This window comes from Myodes glareolus, chromosome 18 (assembly GCF_982192425.1).
Source record: "Myodes glareolus chromosome 18, mMyoGla1.1, whole genome shotgun sequence".
NCBI lineage: Eukaryota > Metazoa > Chordata > Mammalia > Rodentia > Cricetidae > Myodes > Myodes glareolus.
The window spans coordinates 72,628,517-72,651,840 of NC_142043.1; the positions used below are offsets into that span (position 1 = coordinate 72,628,517).

The 23,324-nt window shown below is 36.8% G+C and overlaps 1 protein-coding gene and 1 pseudogene across 1 annotated transcript; both read left to right on the top strand.

Moving 5' to 3' along the window:
* The first annotated feature begins 3,604 nt into the window (after window positions 1-3,604).
* LOC146890799 (olfactory receptor 10C1-like) lies at window positions 3,605-4,555 on the top strand. Its single transcript, XM_085680061.2, has one exon. It carries the CDS (start codon window positions 3,605-3,607, stop codon window positions 4,553-4,555), a length of 951 nt encoding a protein of 316 aa, XP_085536187.2.
* Window positions 4,556-20,098: 15,543 nt separating this feature from the next.
* LOC148119299 (olfactory receptor 2G3-like) lies at window positions 20,099-21,094 on the top strand (annotated as a pseudogene).
* The last annotated feature ends 2,230 nt before the right edge of the window (window positions 21,095-23,324 follow it).

Below are 23,324 nucleotides of genomic sequence, written 5' to 3' on the forward strand. Positions count from 1 at the left end.
GTATGCTTGCACTTGGTTGCTGCAGTTTAAGTGGGATGAGCCTATTTACAAAGGACAGTACTGAAGTTACCAGTTAATAACTACTCAGATATTCTTCTCTACAGCTACATTTTCCCATTGGTCTCTATATCTATGTCGCTGAGGAAAATGTGTACATCCTTCCAGATGTGGAACTATTTAACAGGTATACATACCCTGTAAATTTAACTGACAGATGGTATAACAAACCCTATAGACAAGATCTGTACAATAACAAAAAATATTGCTAAGAAGGAGTCAGGGTGCATAAGAAAATATTTTGAGTTAAAAACATGGTAAGTACATAGTGAAACACTTAAAAAATAGGAAAATAAACCATTGTCTTGATTTCTTTCATTTGGCCTCATACAAATTTTAATATTACATGAGAAATACAGATTTTTAGACTATATTTAAAACTATGTTTACAAGTATTTTAATATATGTGCAAAAGAGTCCTAGCAGTATCCTCAGTACAACAGCCATTTTCTTAAGAGATGAGTGCATTGAGGGTCCATGTGGTCACAGATTCTGTCTTCTGCTCAACAGATCTAAGTTCACTTGTTCTCCACCTTACCATTTCACAACTGTTGCATAGATCAATGCATATCAAACTGGGCATTTTAAAATAGCCTACAATTTTTTTCCTCAAGGAAGTAGGATCCTGATCACATTTTTTTCATGTGTGTATATACTTTTTTAACTTTTCCTTTCTCCACAGAGGCAGATTGGTAGAAAATTCATGAACCAGAGATGAAAGTAATGATGGGCAATAAGTATCAGGTATCACGATGTGAACTTCCCAGAAAGGTGGCATACATCCGAGTGAATCTATTGTGATTGTTTGTGTGCATATGCACACATGTGGCCATGCCTGGAAATCTGAAAAATAATGAGCATTTGAAAAACTAAATTTTATGAATTTTCATCTGAGCCACTAATGCAGAATATGTTACCATAATTTCCTTTATGAAACCAGCAAATTTTACAGCAGACAGTTTGGGCAAATGTGACTTTCTTTTTAACACAACATGGTCTTTCCTAAGGTTTTAACTCACACACCGTCGCCCCCAATATTCTGGACCATTGTTCTACTTGGTAAGCATTTGTGTGCACCTCTTCATGGGCATGTAGATGTGTGTGTGTGGGTGTGTGTATGAGAGTGTGTGTGTGTAAGAATATAGCTAGCATGCTTGAACGCAACAATGTGGTAACTCCAAACCCACACTTTTAAATATACCCTGGGGTCCAATATCAGGGGTAATAAACCATGATATCATCGAACACATGTAACATAGCATGACCTGATAATATTTGGCTACACCAAGTAAGCAGAGGAGGATAGAAGAGGGAAATGGTATCTCCTGAATTGCCTTTTTAGGGAAATTGTGATATATTTAGAAAGACTACAGATAACATTTAAAACTGTGGGTATGAGAATCCAAACCTCAAAACAACCACAGAATATTAAGGAATATCTCATTAATAAATGATAATCATTCACAGGCATGGTGGTGCATGTCTTTAATCCAAGCACTCAGAGAAGGCAAAGATAGTTGGATCTCCATGACTTTAAGGCCAGCCTGGTATATGTGGTGATATCCAAGCCATGTTTGTTACCATAAGCTATTTCAAAAATAATAATAGTCAAATTTAGAGAAAAACACCTCCACTTGAGAGTTTCAAAAGGAGTGAGACTGAAGTTTGGAGAATATAAGGTGCAACAATGGACAGAATATACAGGCAACCAGAGCAGAGTTAAACACTAAAACCTCTTTTGTTTACACATGAGGGTTTACCCAAATGGTAAAGGGGTTGGATGTGGTGCTAAACAAGAGTAAATAAGGAAAATCTCATATGGTGCCTACTTTTGAGGCTATAAACTGAAAGAATTTGGCAAGGAATCATTACCAGAAAGGTAAATACCATCAAAATAATTGCAGTCCAAAGCATCCACACTAGAGGGTGTTACCAACTGGAGCAGAGGAAAGAAACAGAAATTGGAATGAGATTCCAGCAGGGGAAAAAGCTGTGTTGGGACTGAACTTTTCATTGGATAAAGAATCAAGGAAGCACCAGCCTGTGAGAACACTGTGTTTACTAAAAATGTGAGTGATTTGACAGAATTGAAATTCAAAATCCATTTAGGAAATGTGTAAAATAAAGGTTTCTGCCAGGTTTTGCCTGGGCCCTTGCCAGTAATCCCAGAACTCTGAGAACTTGGGCAGTGGCTGGGGATAGGCGTTGGGCACAGCAGAGAAGCTGATTTTGTGAGCAGCCTGGGTTACATAGCAAGACCCAGCATCATCTTTTCTTTTGTTTTGTTTAAATTAATTTTTAGAAACCTGATTCAAAGATTTTCATGAACCAAATTTTAATCTTATATCCTTTACTTAGCAAACATTGTCTGATAAAAATAGGACATACTAAGGAAAAAAACCTAGCTGCCAAGATGAGGTTCTCACACAGATTTGACATAATGAAGGGTGGTGCTCCTGAAGGCCTGGTCCTTCTCAGCTCTTACTTATGTTCTTAAGAATCTTTTCTGACCACCTCATCTACATGGCCAGTGACAAGGTCACGCCCTAGCTTTATGCAATTTGGCAGTGATTAGTTTGTTGGATGATTATTTGATTTTACTTTTTTACCACTAAAATAGTATTTCATAAGGAAAAGTACAACTTATTAGTGGTTGGAACTGAATATCAACAATAGTGAGTGTGAAATAGTCAAACTCAATTCTTACCAAGTAAATGGTTAAGTGACAGCAAGTGGTGACAGGAACAAGGAAACAAGGATAAATTTGAAAAGACCTTTGCTTGCTAGCATTGACAACAGACTAAGGAGCCTAAAGGGCAATTGATCATCAGTCTACCTTTACTGTTTGTGAATTCAGTATCACTCTGTAATACAGGCTAACATTGAGCCCCTCCCCACCCCAGTGCTTGGGAGTAAAGGACATTCCACCTTTCCCAGATAATATTTTGCCTTTAATGCTTGACAAACAAGAATATATTGGAAAAATGACCTAGTAGTATTAATAGGAAAAGAATTTGGTTTGAAAAACTTGTGAGAGTAAATGGTAGTTTCTGATTTTTTTTTAAAAAAAAATTCAACTAACAGATTTCTAATTTAACTGCAGCTCTAAAATTAATAAAATGTGGCGAGGAGTAATGGATCAGTGAGCAGTGTGCTTGCTGTCCAATTGTCAGGAACTGAGATTGTATCCCCGGTGACCATGAAAGACTGAGAAATTCAACATATATATGAATTCCAACACGATGGGTATGAGAAGCAAAACCAGACAGATCCCCAATCCAGTCTAGAAAAAACAAGTGTCTGCAGGTTAAGTTTCAAACCTTGTTACAAAAAAAAGATGAAGTGAAGATTAATAAAGAAAAATACTTGAAATTGGTGTCTGAAACATATAAGTATTCGCGTTACAAAATTACACACACACACACACACACACACACACACACACACACACATACAAACACACATGCTCACGAGAGAGAGACAGTCTGAATAATTTCCCTCATCTGTAAGAATCCTTCTGATGACTTGCTCTTCTCTCTTCCAGGAGATGAGTGTCAACTGCTCCCTGTGGCAGGAGAACAGCTTGTCTGTCAAACACTTTGCATTTGCCAAGTTCTCTGAGGTCCCTGGAGAGTGCTTCCTCTTGTTCACCCTCATCCTCCTCATGTTCTTGGTATCACTGACAGGCAATGCACTCATAGCCCTTGCCATCTTTACCAGTCCAGCCCTGCACACACCCATGTACTTTTTCCTGGCCAACTTGTCTCTCCTGGAGATTGGCTACACTTGCTCTGTCATACCCAAGATGTTGCAGAGTCTTGTGAGTGAGTCCCGAGGGATCTCTCGGGAGGGTTGTGCCACACAGATGTTTTTCTTCATATTCTTTGGAATAACTGAGTGCTGCCTACTGGCAGCCATGGCTTTTGACCGCTACATGGCCATATGCTCCCCACTCCACTATGCTGCCCGAATGAGTCGTGGGGTATGTGCCCATTTGGCAATGGTTTCATGGGGAATGGGATGCATAGTAGGGTTGGGACAGACCAATTTTATTTTTTCTTTGGACTTCTGTGGGCCCTGTGAGATAGACCACTTCTTCTGTGACCTTCCACCCCTCCTGGCACTTGCCTGTGGAGATACTTCCCAAAACGAGGCTGCCGTCTTTGTGGCGGCAGTCCTCTGCATATTCAGCCCATTTTTACTGATCATTTCCTCCTATGTCAGGATTCTGATTGCAGTGCTGATGATGCCTTCACCTGAGGGACGCCATAAAGCTCTCTCTACCTGTTCCTCACACCTACTCGTAGTCACACTCTTCTATGGCTCAACATCTGCCACCTATTTGAGGCCCCAGGCTAGCCACTCACCGGGAATAGATAAACTCTTGGCCCTCTTCTATACAGCAGTGACATCCATGCTGAACCCCATCATCTATAGTTTACGGAACAAAGAAGTCAAAGCAGCACTGAGGAGAACTCTGGGTCTAAGAAAGTTCTGATGATGAATAGGCAACTACAGCAGTCAAGAATCACAAAGAGTTGCTCTTTGAGAAGGTTGCAAAGCCTGCCCAAGTAAACAAACAAAACCTGGTGTGCTCTTCCGGGCTGTTTTATAAGAATCTTTAACAACTATCTTTTTAAGAGTATTGTTTTTACTCAGCACTATTTTTTAATTGCAAATAATGGAAAAGTGTTTGCTACTGAAGAATTTTGGTAGGTTAGCCCAATACTTAAATACGTTGGTCTAGATGGTGTTTAAATCACCTGATGACATCCAATAAGTCTTGAAAATTGTCTGTATACATTCTTGGCCACTGCCCAGCCCCTCATACACCTGTGACTTCTGAATTTACACAAATTCTCACATTTCACTTAATTCCTTAATAATTCTAAGAAGAAGGGTATTTTCTCTCATGAATTTCTTTAAATTCTTCAGGTGTAATTATAGGCACACTGACTAGAATTAAGTAGTTCTTTCATGAATTTTGCTTATAAAACTTATAAACATCCCAATAAAGCAAACTCTCAACATTTGAAGCTATATTCTACAAACAAAGAAAAAGTATGAGAAATAATTGTCAATTATTTTCTGTTATGTAAATGTTTTTAAAGAAAGTATTAGCGATATTACAGAATAAAATAAAATAAAATTCACTGGTATATTTGTAAGATTTTCTAAATTTATATATGTGCAGATGAATCTTGACTCATACATTTGGAGATCCTACAACAAATTACTTCTAAGTCATCTCAGCTTGATATGCTACAATTCCATGTTCCTCAGCACATGCAAACTCATTGCATTGGTTTGGAACAGCTAATTCTCAAGGGTGTGATGTATCCATATTTGCTCCGTGCACCATTAGGTCAGTCCACACTCCAGGTTTTGGTCACCCATGGCCTTGAATTGAGAAGCAGAGAAGTAGATTCTCCTATGTTATATGATTGCTAGGTGAGTAGAAGAAAAGAAGTCCAGTCAGGTGATTGTCAACATAGTTTCAAATAAACACACATATAAAATATATACATTTTATGCCTTATATAAGTATTGAAAAGAAGAAGAGGAAGACTGAAATGGCAGAAATATCTTTTGGGTGATACTAGTCAGCATTCCACCTGTGTCTTCTGCCTGCATGAGATGGATCTACAAGTGACACAAGACTAATGTAAAATGTCAGCTAGTGTCAGATAGACTGATTCTGGTTGTCTTCGCTAAGAAGAGAAACGAGAGCTTCTTGGAGCAGTGGTAGGTTCATTTCAAAGACAAGACAAAAAAAAACACCTTGGAAATCATGAAGTACAATAAAATGTTGAGGACAAAATGCATAGAAGATGCAGTATGCTGAAAAGACAGATGACAACATGAAGGAACTCTCAAGTTCTTTCTGAAGACTGAAGCAATTTGAGCAGCAAAACAGTTAAGGTGAAAGTTGTTATAATCCATGAAATAAAATTAATATTTTGAGTCTCTATGTACTAATGAAAGAAAAATAAAATTCCAATTAAGTGTGGATAATATTTGGAGGAAATAAACGTTTAGCATTACACTAAAACTGCAGTACTGACTGTTGCTGGTCTGGTTCACCAAAGTAGAGGGGCAATAAACATCCACACCTCAGCCTCGGTGTTCCCATTCTGCGAATATGAGGTAAGGGCCATTAGGGCAAAGTGTTGAGAAAAAAATCACTGATATGGTAAAATCAATGCCTAAAGTTTTGAAGAGACACAGAATATCTCCATAGTCTTAAGTCTTTCTCCCATGACTTCTATTACGAAAGAAGACCCTTTAAGAGGAAATACAAATGGAAACTACTTTAAAATAATCTCATTGCCACTGAAAAGAGCTCCTTAACCAAGTGATTAAGACACCAAGTACTGTCCCTAATGCTGAACAGAGATAAGCAAAGCAGGAAGCTCTTCTGTGGTATTTGTGCTAAATATACACAATCTCAACCTAAAAGAGAGAAATCACTAGACAATCCCAAATTCAGAGACATTCTAGCAAATAACTGATGATTTCTCTTCAAAGGTACGGTCACAGAAGAGAAAATACTAATGAAGCATCACAAATTGGAATAGGTTAAGATATATAACTAAATACCAACTTGAATTCTGGATTGTATCCCAGAATTAAAGATATACAGTAGCAGAAACACTGCTGAGTTATAATTAGGTTAACATCTCATGGGACTTATAGTATTGTACTTTTTCCAATTTTCTGATCTTGAAATTAAGTATTATAGATTATAGAATATAAAATTTGGTAATTGGGATAAGATATAAAACCTCAGTACTGTTTCCTGTAAATTAAATCTGTTTTACTTATACACTTTTTAATTCCTTCTAAAAAAATCAAAAAACATAGTAAAATGGCATCTGCAAGTAATTATCAGGTATGCTTATTGCCTGAAAAGATGTCTAGAAAATCCTGCAGCTGTTCATTTGGTCATGAATTTGAAAATCTAGAACAACATTGAGAGTACAGACATCAAAGGAATAGGTCATGTTCAAAAATAAAACATCCTCCAGCTGCCAACTTTTCAAAGTTAGAAGAATCCCTTATTATGTAACATACCATTGCATGTTACAAGCAAGTAAACTAAATGCAAGATTCTTGCAAAGAGCATTTATATGATATAGAAGATATAACGCTCACTAAGAGCAAATACATCTTTGTAAAATGCATGGAGAAAAATAACCAGAGAAGTACAAAACCAAATAGCAAAGCTGCTAGGGTGTATGGATTTTGCATGATTTTATGGAATAGTGCTTGTAAAAATGTATGAAATGCAGTCTGTAAAAACAAAACAAACTAACCAGAAGCTACACTATTTACTACAATACTCACGACAACATAATAAACATGTGGGAAGTATTAATTTTTCTGCTTATATGGGTATACTAATGCTTATTAATTTGTATATATATTAAAGATTTAAAATAAATAGATTTTAAATGATTCAGACAATCACTATTTTTCATGTATTTAGTTGTCCTAAAACATCAATGAAATGTTTGTTTAAATGTGATTATCAGTATAAATATTAATGTAAATCAAATTATGTCAACCAAGGAATGCCATTCTTTTTGAGTATTTTTTATGTTATGTGTGAGAGTGTTTTACCTACATGTAATCTGTGCACCACCTGCATGTCTGGAGCCTCGGTGGCCAGAAGAGGGTGTCAGATCCCTTGGGACTGAAGTTGCAGAGAGTTGTAAGCTGTCTCATGGGAGCTGGTCTCTGGAAGGGTAAATCACTGAGTCATTTATCCAGCTCCAAGAAACGTCATTTTTTTATAGATACAATGCCTAAACTGATCTATATTTTGAATAATCCATTTTTCTTCTCCAGTGTGGTAACTTAATTTTAAATACCTACACAACTGTCTCTTATGTTAATGTAGAGTTAGGTATCTGCACTTAAGTTATCCTTTTGTATTAACCTCTGTGTAAAACGTTTTTGAAATTCAGTATTTAGGAAATAACATCATGTAAATATGAGAAGTCAATAAGGAAATGTTTTGTAAGTAAATATTGTGAATATTTAGGCAAAAATGTGAATATATTAAATTTTTAAAGAGGCCAAAAATCACTACACAGATTATTAGAAAAGATGCAATCTTTTTATTCAACATGAAGAAAAATCATCTTACATACTTTTAAGTTATGTCATGAAGGAATGTGTTATATGAATGATAAATAGACAATTTTATTGTTCTAAAGTTCTATTTATTGAAAACTTACACAGTGAAAATTAGTGACAATGCTTAAACTTGCATTTATGCATTTTGTTGTAGAGTCAATATTTAGATGTAAAGGCTGATGAAAACAGATGTTTCAGACTCCCAAAGGATTCCTCCAGGAGTTATCTGTTGCCTTACCTGTGTCTTCCTTTCTTTATTCGGAATGGAGACTCATCTCCTTTACAGCCTCTTCTGTGAGTGAGGCTGATTTGTTTTGTTTTGTTTTGTTTTGTTTTTCGAGACAGTTTCTCTGTAGCTTTGGAGCCAGTTCTGGAACTAGCTCTTGTAGACCAGGCTGGCCTCGAACTCACAGAGATCCACCTGCCTCTGCCTGCCAAGTGCTGGGATTAAAGGCGTACGCCACCACTGCCTGTCCAAATGAGACTGATTGATCAGAAAATGGAAAATGAATAAGTGAGTCTAACCCAGAAGGCCCTGATCAAAAAGATAAGGATGAATATTTCTAAATATGACAGTTAGTGGATGCTTCCTCATAGATATTAACTTGACATAAAATGTAAAGAGAAAACCCGCTTCCTAGCGTTCTACCATATACAGGACCATAGTAGAAGTAGAAGACGTTCTCAAGTGATCTAAACTCTTCTACACCTATGATCAAAACTGTGCCTCCATGAAGTTGAAAATCTATTTCTATGACATGAAAATCAGTTCGTCCCTGGCAGTTTTGTCACCTCTCAGACACTAGAGAATTAGTCAAGACTTATGAATGACACACATACCAGTTTTAATTTCTTCACAGAATTTTTAAAAGAACCTTAAGAGAAATTATACAACATGCCAAGAAAAGAAATAAAAGAATTTAAAGTAGCTAGTATTAGGATGTTGTTAAAATTTTCTGCCTACCTTTATTTAGGTGCTTTCGCTATTCCTACAGTAAATATAAAGAAAAGACATAGTTATATACTGTCTGCCGATTCCCAAAGTCTGATACATTGTGCGAGTTTGTCTTATTTTTCCCTAACTTGGGTCTCTGATCACCAACCTTTTACTTGCCCAATTAACTTTTTTTTTTTTTATTTCTCAAGGAGTAGATTAGAGAATTAAGTGAGAATATCACTGAAGGAGCAGAACAAACTTTATTTTGAGAAAGAACTCCATTTTAGACAGGACCTAACTAGGGTCATGAATGCAGCCCAGCAAAGTCATAAATACTTCCAAGAAACTGTGCCTGCCTTGGTCAAAGTGACCCACCGGGGTGTCCAAACAACATCTGCTTACTTCAAGCTTCCTTGTAGGTATCTGATTAACCACTGTTTTAAAATTCCTGTGTGTTGACTGTCACTGTTTTGAAATTCCCCTGTACCCCCAACTAATGAATTCAAAAGTTGTATACTTTTACCAAACACAAAATGTCAAGGCTTTTGTCACCCCGCTTGTGGTTTTTCCCTTTAAAAACCACTTACCCTAAGGCCTTGGGGCTATTTCCCACCACCTGCTGTGTTGATGTATTGGATTACAGTTCAAGCTATCTTAAATAAACCCAATGTGTTTGCTTCAGATACCAACTCTGTGGTGGTCTCTTTTGGGGGCCCTGTGATGCAGGCATATCACAGTGAGAAATTGTTTATACTTGCATGCACTTGCTTTTGGGTGCATATAAACAGAACTTTGTGTTTCAAAGAACAAAAGCAAGACCATCTAATGGGATGCACTGATCCCAAAAGCTTTCTTCCTGTCGTCCATTGACTTTATAGTCACACACCTAACAATGCCAGCAATAACTGAATAACTGTTAGAGTTGTCACTACCTAGCTTTATTAGTTATTCACTAAAGTGAATGTTGAGGCATATATTTTCCTTGGCATGTTGATCCATTCAAGCAATTTGGAAAATTAAAGTGCCCTGAATTGTGAACACCACAAAACCACAGATCTAGGCCAAGGCAAGCACGTGCCAGAGAAACTTTGAGTATATAACAACCCCATAGTGTAGGGGTCACCAGATATCATTGACAGAGTCATAGGCCATGATTTTCAGCCGGACACCCTCTATGGAGCACAATCCCAGAGCAATGTAGAGACGGATCTTACAGACAGCATAACTGATTGTCTCCACCGGGTCCTTGAAATTCTAAGCCATCTGGGGACAAACTTGTCATGAAACATAGGTCTAGGAAGGAGAAATTGGAGAAGGAGCAGTACACAGGTGTGTGGAGTTTGGAGTTCAAAAGTGGCACAAGTATGATCATTTTGTTTTCTGAAGTGTTATGATATTAATGCAAGAGAGGGCCAGAAGAGCTGAGGGCAGGCGGGGCTGGGCATAGCAGCCAGGGTAGAGTGAAACACGCTGGGCTACTGAAATTGGACCCTGTCATTTTTTGAGTCATCTTTCCTGGTGATTCTGATTTTATTCTTTAAAGAAGAAATTCAGATAATATAACCAATCGAGAAGAACAAGCAGGTTAAACTTGTTTGGGAAAACACAGATGTAAAATAATACACAAAATTTTAAAGACCCATTACATGAAATAAGAGGTATTTGAAATTGTGAAAACAGCAAATGCAAAATGTATATGCTAGATTCGTATAAAGACATAATTGATAGGGATTATACTGAAGATATAGATTGCTTTTGGTAGAATGGGTTGTTTCAGAATACTAACTCTACCAATCCATGATCATGGAAGGTTTTTCCATCTTCTGCTAGCTGCTTCAATTTCCTTCTTCAATGTCTTAAATTTTTCATTGTAGAAATAATGCACTTTATTAAGCTTATTCCAAGATATTTTTAAGACTACTGTGAATAATATTTTTCCCTGATTTCTTTCTCAGTATATTTGCCATACAGGAAGAATACTAATTCTTGCATGTTAATTTTGTGCCCAAACTCTTGGAGAAATGGCAGTCAGTTATAAGACTTTTCTAGTAGAGTCTTTAGAGTCTTTTATTTATCAAATAATATCATTTGTAAATAGATATATTTTGACTTATTTTCTGACATATATACTCTTGATGACCTTCATTTGTCTTATTGATCTTGTTAAGATTTTAAGCACAATATTGAACAGGAAATAAGAGACTAGACATCCATGACTCTTTTCTGATTTTATTAGAAATAATTGGAAGTTCCTGGGAATGGAAAATTTAGTTTTCTTTAAGGTTGTGTCCCTTTGAAACATGCTCCAGTGAATGATGCCACATCCTAGAATATATAGACAGCACTAGTTGGACTGGGTCGATTTTAAGAACATGTGAGCGCTTAGATTTTAATATTTAGGTGCATATAAACTTGGGAGTGGATATGAGAGAAATTAAAAGAAACTCAATATGATTAAAATGTAATGTATGAAATCTCAAAGAATTAATAAAATTGTGTATTAAACATAAAACATTCCAAGCTGTGTATCAATGTCATATAGAGATCATCCATGTGATCCCTGTGGACAAGCAGTAAGCTGAGAACAAAATAATGACTACAGGTGTAGATCATGTGAAATGAACAGGATAAAGACATACAGCAAAAATATACATAGAATAAACATGATTTTGAGACAGATCTAAGAGAAAGGGTTTAGAAGCAATGCAGTAACATTAGTCATATTTTTAATTAGGAATAGTTATATATAACTCTTAATATTAATTTTTATTTTTTAATTAATTACTAAAGCTGGATGAAGTAATAACATTGTGGAAATGTTGATGGTCTTTCTTTTTCAGGTTTTTTTTTTTGAGACAGGGTTTCTCTGTGTAACAGCCCGAGCTGTCCTGGAACTAGTTCTTGTAGACCAGGCTGGCCTTGAACTCACAGAGATCTGCCTGTCTCTTTCTTCCTAGTGCTGAGATTAAAGGTGTGAACCACCACCACCCAACTAAGGAAATGTTGGTGATCATTCTTAAACAATCCAATGGTATTTTCAAACTATATAGATTGAATAAGTATAGTTTAAACTACAGATTAACAGAGATTAAAAACATAATAATGAAAATATATTTCCTAAATTTTAATTTTGGAACACCCCAGTGGCTATAGCTATTTGATTAAGTATTTGATGTAAATAATCATCCTATAATGCAAAGAAACCTTTCCAAGGAAGCTGTATATTTTTCCTTCAAACGTCCTAATTGGAATGTAAGTACCTTCCCAAGACTTAGCCCTTCCAAGTTGGATTCCGTTATGAAATGGTCCACTTTGACAAGAAGATGTGCCTTATTTTCTTTGGTACAATGGAAATACTAAAATGCATGCTGGAAATACCTCAAGAAGAAATAGTTACAAGATCTAGTATGATAGTTTTCCATCGCTTTACTTGGTGATTACCTAGCTAGAAAGGTGCTGGCCCCGGTCCTCTGTTATCCCAGAACTGGCAATGGCTTTATATATCTAAGCACATTTCTGTTGTGTAAAAGCAATAATAGTGCAGTGAGAGAATTAACAAACTACTGGAATAAAGACAATGGAAAAGGGCCCTCATACACTTATTTTATTCCATATCCTCATATACGCTTTCCTCATCCACTTAGGTATCCATGATACACTCACATTTTCCAAGGAGACTTAATGGTGAAATTCTTTCCTCTTCATTCCCATATGTTTTAATTGAGTAGGGGTGGTGGTGTGGGGGAATTGTCGGTATTCTGTCAATCATATTTTAATAAAACGCTGATTGGCCAGGCAGGCAGTATAGGCAGGAAAGCCAGACAGGAAGTAGAGGTGGAGCAAAGAGACTGGGAGTATTCTGGAAAGCAGGAAGCTCCCTCCGCAGTTCTGCGCAGACCACCGAAGAGGCAGGATGTAAACTGCCCAGCTGAGAAAGGTACTGAGCCATATGGCTAATGTAGATAAGGATAATGGGGTAACATAAGTTATAAGAGATAACAAGAAGCCTGACTGAATGGGCCAATCAGCTTTATAACTTATAGAGATCTCTGTTTGATTGATTTTCTCTGGGATGCCGGCTGTGGGGTACCAGGCAGGACAGGTACGCTAACAAGTCGGCCCCTCATGTTACATGGTGGGGTGATTTTGCCTGCCAACAAAGAAAGTAATCAATTTCACATGAATCACAATAAAGTACACTGTTATATGCAAAACCAAAATACTTTATTCATTATAGAGAGAAATTAGCAACGGATTTCCTTAGATTTTTTTTTTTATCAGATTTAAAAATACAACAATCCAAATTCCTACTCCCTCTCCTCCTCCCATTACCTCCACACACACTCCTGCTCCACCCCTTCAATTCTAAGAAAGGGTAAGGCACTTTGCATTGTGGAAGGTCCAAGGCCCTCCATACTATATCTAGGCTGAGCAAGGTATACATCCAAAGAGAACAGGATCCCAAAAAGCCAGTACATGCTGTAGAGATAAATCCCAGTGCTCCTGCCAGTGGTTCCTCAGTCTGCCCCAGCCATACAACTGTCAACCACATTCAAAGAGACTAGTTTGGTCCTATGCTTGTTCCTTCTCAGTTCATCTGGAGTTGGTGAGCTCCCATTAGCTTGGGTAGACTGCTTCAGTGGATGAACACTTCATGGTCTTGATCTCCTTGCTCAAATTCTCATTCCTTCTACTCTTCAACTGGACCTTGGGAGCACAGTCCAGTGCTCCGATGTGGGGCTCTGCATCTGTTTCCATCTATTGTTGGATGAAGTTTCTATGGTGATATTTAAGATAATCATCAGTCTGAATACAGGGAAAGGTCAGTTTGGGCACCCTCTCCTCTATTGTTTAGGGTCTTAGCTGGGTTCATCCTTGTAGATTCCTGGAAATTTTTCTAGAGCCAGGTTTCTTGCTAAGCCCATAATTTCTTCCCCAACCAAGATATCGCTTTTCTTACTCTCATATCTGTCCTTCCTTCAGCTCGACTATCCCATTCCCTCAAATTCTTCTCAACCTTCCCCTGTTCTCCTCCTTTTCCCCTCTCTCCCTTCCTTCTACCCTGCACCCCCATGCTCCCAATTTTGTCAGGCATTCTTGTCTGTTTCCAATTTCCAGAAGGGTCTATATTTGTTTTTCTTTGGGTTCACCTTATTTAGCTTCTCTAGGATCATGAACTATAGGCTCAATGTCCTTTGCATATAGCTAATATCCACTTATGAGTGAGTACATACCATATTCAGTTTTAGGGGGTCTGGGTTACCTCACTCAGGATAGTGTTTTCTAATTCCATTTATTTGCATGCAAAATTTAAGATGTACTTTTTTTTTAGCACTGAGTAGTACTTTAATGTGTAAATATGCCACACTTTCTCCATCCATTCTTCAGTTGAGGGATATCTAGGTTGTTTTCAGGTTCTGGCTATTATTAATAATGCTGCTATGAACATAGTGGAACAAATACCTTTGTAGTATGATTGAGCATCTTTTGGGTATATTCCCAAGAGTTGTATTGCTGGATCTTGAGGTAGGTTGATTCCCAATTTTCTGAGAAACCACCATACTGATTTCCAGAATTCTCCTACTCTGCTTGTACTACCTATACTTTTACCTGGCTACTGGCCAATCAGTGTTTTTATTAAACCAATATGTGTGGCAAATCATTGCACTGTGCAAAAGCATTATCCATCAGCAACATAAAAATAGTTTCATATTTTTTCTCTTTGGTCCCTTTAGTTCTTTTTCTCCTCTCTCTCCCTTTATATCTCTTTCTCCAGTGTAAATGGATACTACTCATTCATTTCCTGACTGCTCAGACCTAAATAATCACACTGAAACTACAGTAATTACAACACTCTTAACTACCAAGCCATTTTTCCATCTCCCTTCTCGTTTTTAAAAACATACATATAAACTATTGAGTCCAGTTAGAGTTGCCTGGATACATACACATATGCAATGGGTTCCTGACTGCAACCTGAGAAACTTACTAGGGGCCCCACCCCAGAGAAAAATGACTTTCCCTGTGCAAAAATAGACTTTTTGTAGCTTCTTAGGCAGAAGCAGGGTCTTTTGAGCTCTCCTGACCATCCATGCTGAAATATTGATTAGATTGAGCCTGTGCAGATTTTGTGTAGCAACCACAGCTATTGAATTACTGAGTGTAGTTGTCTGTCTTATGTAGAAGAGACTGTTTCACATCTGTTTTCCCCTACTTCTGTCTCTTACAATCATTAAGCTTCCTCTTCCATGGCATTCCCTGAGCCTTAGTATAGGTAAAAGTGATGAGTACTCTACAGTAAGTCTTTCCACTGTAAACACTGTGTTTCTTTACGTTGGCTTCTATGTAATGAACCAAGATGGTTCTCTAAGGCAGGATAGGTTATGTACTAATCTCTGCATGAAGAATATGTATTTAGAAAGCACTTGTATACTATATCAATTTATTAAAATAATGATAATATGTTCTTCCCTGGGATCCATGACCTATCTTATGATGGATTCTTGGGCAAATTGACAGTACTAGGCATAAGCCTAGTAGAGTAAGTCTTACATCTAATCAGACAGATTTTGGCTATCTCCCAAGACATTGTACCACTGTTGTATCAATGGGCAACCCTTCCAGCTAAATAATTATTGTACTTCACAGAGTTTACAAGTTAGTAGGACTGTTGTTACCCTTGCTCTAATGATAATGTGCCTAAATCCTTTTGAAATTATAAAATATGGCTATCATGGAGAAAATTTCTGGTTACTCACTGGATTTCCCCGTGCCCTAAGATCAAAGTGTGTGGTATCTTCAACAATGGGTTTTTACCTTCAAATTCTGGTAGACAACTAAATTAAATGTCAATAGTGTGTGTTGTTTTGGAAGCCAACAACTCAAAAGAAGGTACCCACACCTGGGACTAGTTTTTTGTTTGACAGACTATGGTTTCTGAAAAGAGCAGTATACCTTTGATTATCTGTTATAAACTTTTACAAATATCCACAAAAACAATGCTTAATGCAAAATTAACAAATTTTTAAGTTAGATTTATATAACAATAAAATAACTTGGTATACTAAAACTACTCAATTCTCCTTTTCCTTTGAATTATGAATTTAGAAATACTCAAAATTGAACATGCTGTCTTTTCTTTTGAATTATGATCAGTAATTAAATTATTAATTTATAAACTCATGAGTTATTCTGAGAATTCTACTATGGCTATTTATATTCTGACAGCAGTGAACTTCATAAATGTATTTGGAAAAACTGACAAAATACTAGCATCTGAAACAGAAATAAACAATCATTGTTGGGTGAAATAAATGTGAGCCCAAGATTTCATTTTCCTGACACTAAGATTTGACAACCTGACAATCACCAATTGTTCTAATATAGTCAATATTACTGCTCAGAACTACATACAGGAGTGCTCACTTTAATACTTGTCTTACAATGAAGTATTTTCCTCTTACTAATTTCCTCATATTAATTCTCAGCCATAAAATTATCACAAATATGTTTGAAAAATAAAGAACACAAGGCACATTTTTATTAGTTTGATTTATCTGACTTCATCCTACTATATTAATTTACACATTCACAAATTGCAATTTATTAGTTTGTATATTCACACATAACATATTAAGAGACACCTGCAAGTCTCTGTTACTGAATAAAATAAGAAAAACATTTCATCAGTCATCACTCTTCTATGTTCTATTTTTTCAAACCTAAAAACCTAATTTCCTAAAAATAAATCTTTGAAAAATCTGAAGACTTGAACAAGTATTATATGCAAACTCTCTCCATGACATATTTAAAAAGACAATCTATGTTAGACCCTAAGTCAACCTGTAAGCCCCACCTGTCCCATGTGCCCAAGGACCAGGTAGCTTCTTGGGATTCTGGGAGTTGTAGTTCTTGAAAAATAACAACAAAGCTTTATGGGAAAGTATGATGGAAACTTTCCAGGTGATGGCCTGAACTAAATTCTTTCGTGGTCAGTGTTAAACATTTTAATAAAACCTTCTTTAACTTGGCCAAAATGGTAGAACTAGTTTTTCTCAATTTTAGGATTAAAAACTAGTCGACTTCCTTAGTCATCAGAGGAGTACAAATAAAGATTGCAGTTGATACCCTTTGCACACTACCAAAAATGACTAAAATTAAAAGGGCAGAAAGTGCTGGGTGTGACCCAGGTGCTGGGTATCTGCTCGCACAGTGTAAATGTGGAGTGCACTGGAGGATACACTCATTTCCACAGATCCATCAACTCTGGATGCATGCATATTTTGTGACTAAACAATCCTGTGCCAAAAGATTTTATCAAAATAATTAATGTTTTATTTACTAAAAAATACATGCAAAAATATCCAGAGCAGCATTCTCTATTAAATATGGATCTCCAAAACAAAATAATAACTACTAGCACCATTATAGATAAGTGGTCCATGATTTATTAAAATTACAAAATTCAGTGTGGGTGGAGGTTGAACTCTGCTGTTAATTTGAGTCAAAATGAATGATTCCCATAAAGATAGTGTTGAATTAGTGCAGAGACAAAATAGCAACACAAAATTTTGCTTGCACCTGGTTAAATTCATCGTAATAGTTACACAGGGCCTGGCAAAACATATGCAAATCTGGTAGGGTTTATATGAAGAAAGTATTTAGTAATACATTTAGTTATGGATGAATGAATTTGATGGTATCTGCACAGTAAGCATGTACATACATATATGCTAAATAAATTACTGATGGAAATTTAGCATAGAAACAGCTGATTTTTTAAATTATATATAAGTGGGTTGTGAAAACAAAAGTTACTGCCTTTGGATTTTTTCCTTATACTTAAATAATTTTGAAAGATCAGAAAAGCAACATAATCTGCTTATGAATGGCCTCCTGGAAAGTTCAGCTTTGAATGCAATATAGCATGAGGTTAATTGCCATAATGGAAGATCTGTGTCCCTGGGACCTTTCCAGCACAGTGCCCTCTATTATTGTATAATCTCTCTTGGATTTCTGGTCTTCAGAGAATTACACCCTCAAATAGTAGCCCTGCAATCAACACAGGGTCTGACACTGATTGCTATTCAAAGTATTAACACTGTGAGTTCTGAGGCTCAGCCTACATTTTTGTTTCAACACTATTCATATGAAAGAGTGAAGGAAATTATCTTCTGTCAACTAGTTTTCTGCCACATATGATTTGGTTTTATGTCTCTACATGTGTGTTATTCTCAACAATAGTTGGGTTTCATGTGATGCTTGCTAACCTAGGTGAAACAAGAGCATGGAACTCACATGTGATTAGAAGTATATCAAGGAGAAAAGCAATTCTTCTAAAAAGCAAAGATGAGTATAGTCTAATAAATAGAGAACTGGTCTATGGCCATGAGTTTGTCTTATCACATTCTCTGGAGGTTGCCTGTGCTTGTGAGTATCTTAGAAGTGATATAAAGTGATTCACTTGACCAAGACGGATCAGATACCCTTGAGGAGGAATAGGACAGAAATGGTGTATCTGTCTTCATTCCATTCCTCTAATGGCAACAAAGTGAGGAAATGATAATCATGTATTTGTGTTTGTATGGGTTCATGTGTATGTAACTATGAATGCCTTTATTAGAATTAGAACTATACATAATGCATATGTGTTATAGCTAATATAAGATAATACAACATATATGTACCTGTTGTATATATGCATACATGATAACAATGTATATACATATATGTGTGTGTGTTTGTAGATGTATGCACACAAGATGGTTTGCTTTTTAGGAGTTCCTTCATATTTTTTTTTCACTGTGTAGCCATCTCCTTATTTTCAGTCATCACTCAGGTACTTCACATGGATTTTGGTTATTGGGTGTCTGGATACCTTACCCGATCTTCTCAGACTTAATTTTCACTGTGTTCTCTAACAGTTTTAAATGATAAGTGAAATTTGTCAATAGTTAAGAATTATCTCATATGTTACTTCCACAATTAATTTCTCCAAAAATAAAGCAGTACAGGATATTTAATTGCAATTGAGGAAGAATTTTAAGGCCTGGGTGGTTGTACTGCTGCCAGGTACCAACTGCATTATACACGGGCATAGTAGCAGTCTTTGGGCACAAAAGGAAGCAGTAAATATTTCAAATTCTTAAAGTTGTGCCTTTAATATTCTTGAGAAAAAAGAGATGTTAGGTACATATTGAAGCAGCCTCTTTCACCTGACTGAGGAGCCCTAGTTATAGTTAGCAAATGTGTGCTACATTCAGATTCACTCACTTTCAATTCAACACAAAACCAGAAAGTCAGCAACTCCACCCACAACCATACATCTGAGGAGGGGAGCTGTGTAAACGCACTCTCTGATCCTATCTGCGCAAACTGGCAGCTGGTAGACAGGATGAGCTAATGATTCCCACATGAAACTTACTTCTGAACCCATGTAAGCATAAAATTAAAAGTCCTGACATAAATGTTAAAAAGTTTCATCAATAAGTAAATGTTGGCTATTTTACATCAAAAGTAGCCTTTACAATCTCCAGAACCTGTTATTCATATATTTAAACTAAAACAATGGTTAGTTTAAGGGTTGTAGTTGAAGAAAGTAGATTTTTCAAATAATTGTTATTTAACCAAACATTAAAGACACTAAATGTTTTATTTAACTTGACTGAATTATTGTAAGTTAGAAATGGATCAAATATGTTTATTCTTTTTATGCACTTTCTTCTGTGACAAACTGCCTCTGCTCCTCAAAGTGTCTCCTCAGGCAAAGACTGCATGTACAGTAGCCTCTCTGAAGCTTGCACCACTTCTGTACGATGCCTATTTCAGCTTCTAGAGGACCTGAACCATCAGTCACCGCAAATTTCTTCAGTGTGAGCATTTTGAATTATTTTATGGACTTTGATATTATGACGTTCCCTTAATTTGCAATGTTCTCCACCTTGTCTGCACCAGGTGGCAGGGATGATTAACAGCAGTGTCAATGGCGACTTCATCCTGGTGGGTTTCTCAGAGCAGCCAGAGCTGGAAAGAAGGCTCTTCGTAGTTATTCTAATTTCCTATCTTCTCACTCTGGTGGGAAATGCAATAATTATTGTGATCTCTTCAATAGATCCTAAACTCAAAACCCCAATGTACTTTTTTCTTACTCACCTCTCCCTCGTGGACATCTGTTTCACCACCAGTATTGTCCCCCAACTGCTGTGGAACCTGAAAGGACCAGCCAAGACGATCACGGCTGTGGGCTGTGCAGTGCAGCTTTATGTCTCTCTGACTCTGGGCTCTACTGAGTGTATTCTTCTGGCAGTAATGGCTTTTGACCGCTATGCGGCTGTTTGCAAACCTCTCCACTATGTAGCTGTGATGAATCCACAGCTCTGCCGGGCTCTAGCAGGAATCTCGTGGATCAGTGGAATAGGAAATGCTCTCATCCAGGGAACAGTCACTCTTTGGCTTCCCCGTTGTGGCCACCTATGGCTGCACCATTTCTTCTGTGAGGTCCCCTCCATGATCAAGCTTGCCTGTGTGGACATTCATGCCAACGAGGTCCAGCTCTTTGTGGCCTCATTGGTCTTGCTGCTTTTACCCTTAGCACTGATACTGACATCCTATGGATACATAGTCAAGACAGTTATGAGAATCAAGTCAGCCCAGGCTTGGCACAGAGCCCTGGGCACGTGTGGCTCACACTTGATGGTGGTGTCCCTCTTCTACGGAAGCATCACTGCCATCTACATCCAGCCAAACAGTTCATACGCCCACACCCATGGGAAGTTCATCTCTCTCTTCTATACTGTCATGACACCGGCCCTTAATCCCCTCATCTACACGCTTAGAAATAAGGAGGTGAAAGGGGCTCTGGGGCGGCTCTTCAATAGAGGCTCTGGAATGTGCAAATGAAGCAGAGCATGTAGTGACAACGATTTTATGACTAGAGATACTGAGCATATTGTCATATAGTTCTGCACCATAGTCCTCTTGGGCTTTGAGGCTCACTATAAACTTTGTCAGTGTTGCATTGCCCTGGGCCTCGGGTCAGTTTCTCAATCTCTTCCTAGGATGCTCTGGGGCCCAGGAGATGCAGCATTTCCCCATAACCATCAAAGTCCTTGACCATTCTGTTTCTCACACTCTGGATTCTCCTTTCCCTTCTTTTATTTCTCCTTTGCATATGAACAAACACTATAATTCCCCACAGCATGTCCCTTCTCACTAAGATTTTAATAATCCTAAAAAGGAGCTGTTTTTACTTTAACAGCAAACCCCACCATCAATACTGTAGCAAACAGTGGGAAGGTTAGAATGACTATAGCCTGGGGGTTTTTAACCCCACTACTTCTTCTTTGAACTTGTGAAAGTTTTAGTCACATCTTCATATCCACATCGTTATGAGCTTAAAAGTAATGTTCATGGTTATGATAACCAACATATTTAGTACTAAATGATAAATAAATACCATGTTTTAAAACTTATTTTACTATTATAGTATTATTGATTTACTCAAGCTTATCATGTTCAATTATGTCAAATAATACTTCTTAGGTTGTATTTATTTATCTACTTGCATTCATATATGAATGAAAAAATAATTACTTGAAAATGTGACCAAAATAAGGTAAGTTTTATTACTTACCTCTTTGTAACACATTTTTTAAAAAATGTGATTCTTCTGTCATTTAGTTTAACTAAATTATTTTTTGAGATTATAATATAATTGCAACTTTCCCCCTCCCTTTTCTACCTCAAAACCCTCCTGTATGCCCCTCCTTGCTCAGTGTGTCCTACTTGATTTTAATGATGGCAATGGAATTGAAGGCATAATTCCAAGACAGATACTCTATTTGTGGCAATAAATAGCAACATCTGAAATAGAAAGACTGGAGTCTTGACTGAATCATTTTTACCATGAGTACAACTTCGTACTGTATTGGAGTAGTTAGAAAACAGTAAAGAGTCGGTAAGTAATACTTACCACTGATAAACTGCTTCTCTTCCGAGTAAAACTCATATATTAATTACTTTACAGAAATGAACTGGCCAAACAGTTTCTAGGAATGTTGATGCCTTATCCAAACTACTTGTAATAATCAATTTTGCGTTGGACATCTGAAGTGAGTTTGTTAGTTGATTTATGTCAAGTGCACTTTCAGGAAACAGCTTACTGCGATGAGATTATTTGATTTAGCTGCAATCTAATGGTGGTGATTTACTTGCTGCATGAAGTTTGATTTCCATGATTTCTGGTTATGGAAATGTTTTCCTCACACAGACATGAACTCAAACTCTAACAGACATTCTCACCAAACAGTTTGGATTATAACCTGTGTTTAGACATCACCTACTAATGGAGAAGGTAGTCACTTATTATAGCTATAACACACATAACCCTCATTTAAATTTCTTTCTGAAAGTATATAATAGCATAATCCAGTATTCACCTGTATAGTTATCTATTTTATGCTTTTTCTTATAATTAGTTCTTATAGTTATAAATTTCCTTACTATCATCTGTTACCTGTTTACAATTTTCTGGCAATCCATACATAGTTACTTATCACTGCCTGGCGTGCCAGTCACCAGCAGAAGACTCAAAGGGAGTCCATGGAGCCAGCACGTACTAGACTTTTTATCTGAGGGGGTTGGGAAAAAGAAACATACACACTCTTGATGGTTTTTCCACCTTTTCTTTATTCTTCTTTTGTATTCTCTATTCTTTAATTTCCTGGTGATTTCCTTCTCTCATTTTTGATGTTTTCTTTCTAGCCCATTTTGACTCTCTCTTTATTTTTTCCATTACAGCTTATAACTCCCAGGAAACTCTTTCATTCATTGTAATTGTAAAAATTACAATGTGGTTACATTATGTTTTTCAAATAAATGATTAAAATGAATACAAGTAAAAAAAGAGCATGTTTTCCACATTCTTTGAATAATTAGATTTTATGTATTACAAGTGAAAAACAAATTAGCCCAAGAATCCACATACATTTATACTCCAGAAAATATTTATATATTAACTGTGTAGGGAAGCATGATATTCTTATCAGTCAGGTCTTTTTGTGACAGACTGAATTTTGCAGATATAAATAAAAGTCAATTACTTTATTACTTATATTGAAAGCTAGTCTCATAGAGAATCATAAACCTAAACTCTTATACTCGATAATGAATCAGTCAACTCTACATCTTT

What these genes read in the sequence shown, in the direction of transcription:
- LOC146890799 (XM_085680061.2), top strand. Translation starts at nt 3,605, where the DNA reads ATGAGTGTCAACTGCTCCCTGTGGCAGGAGAACAGCTTGTCTGTCAAA.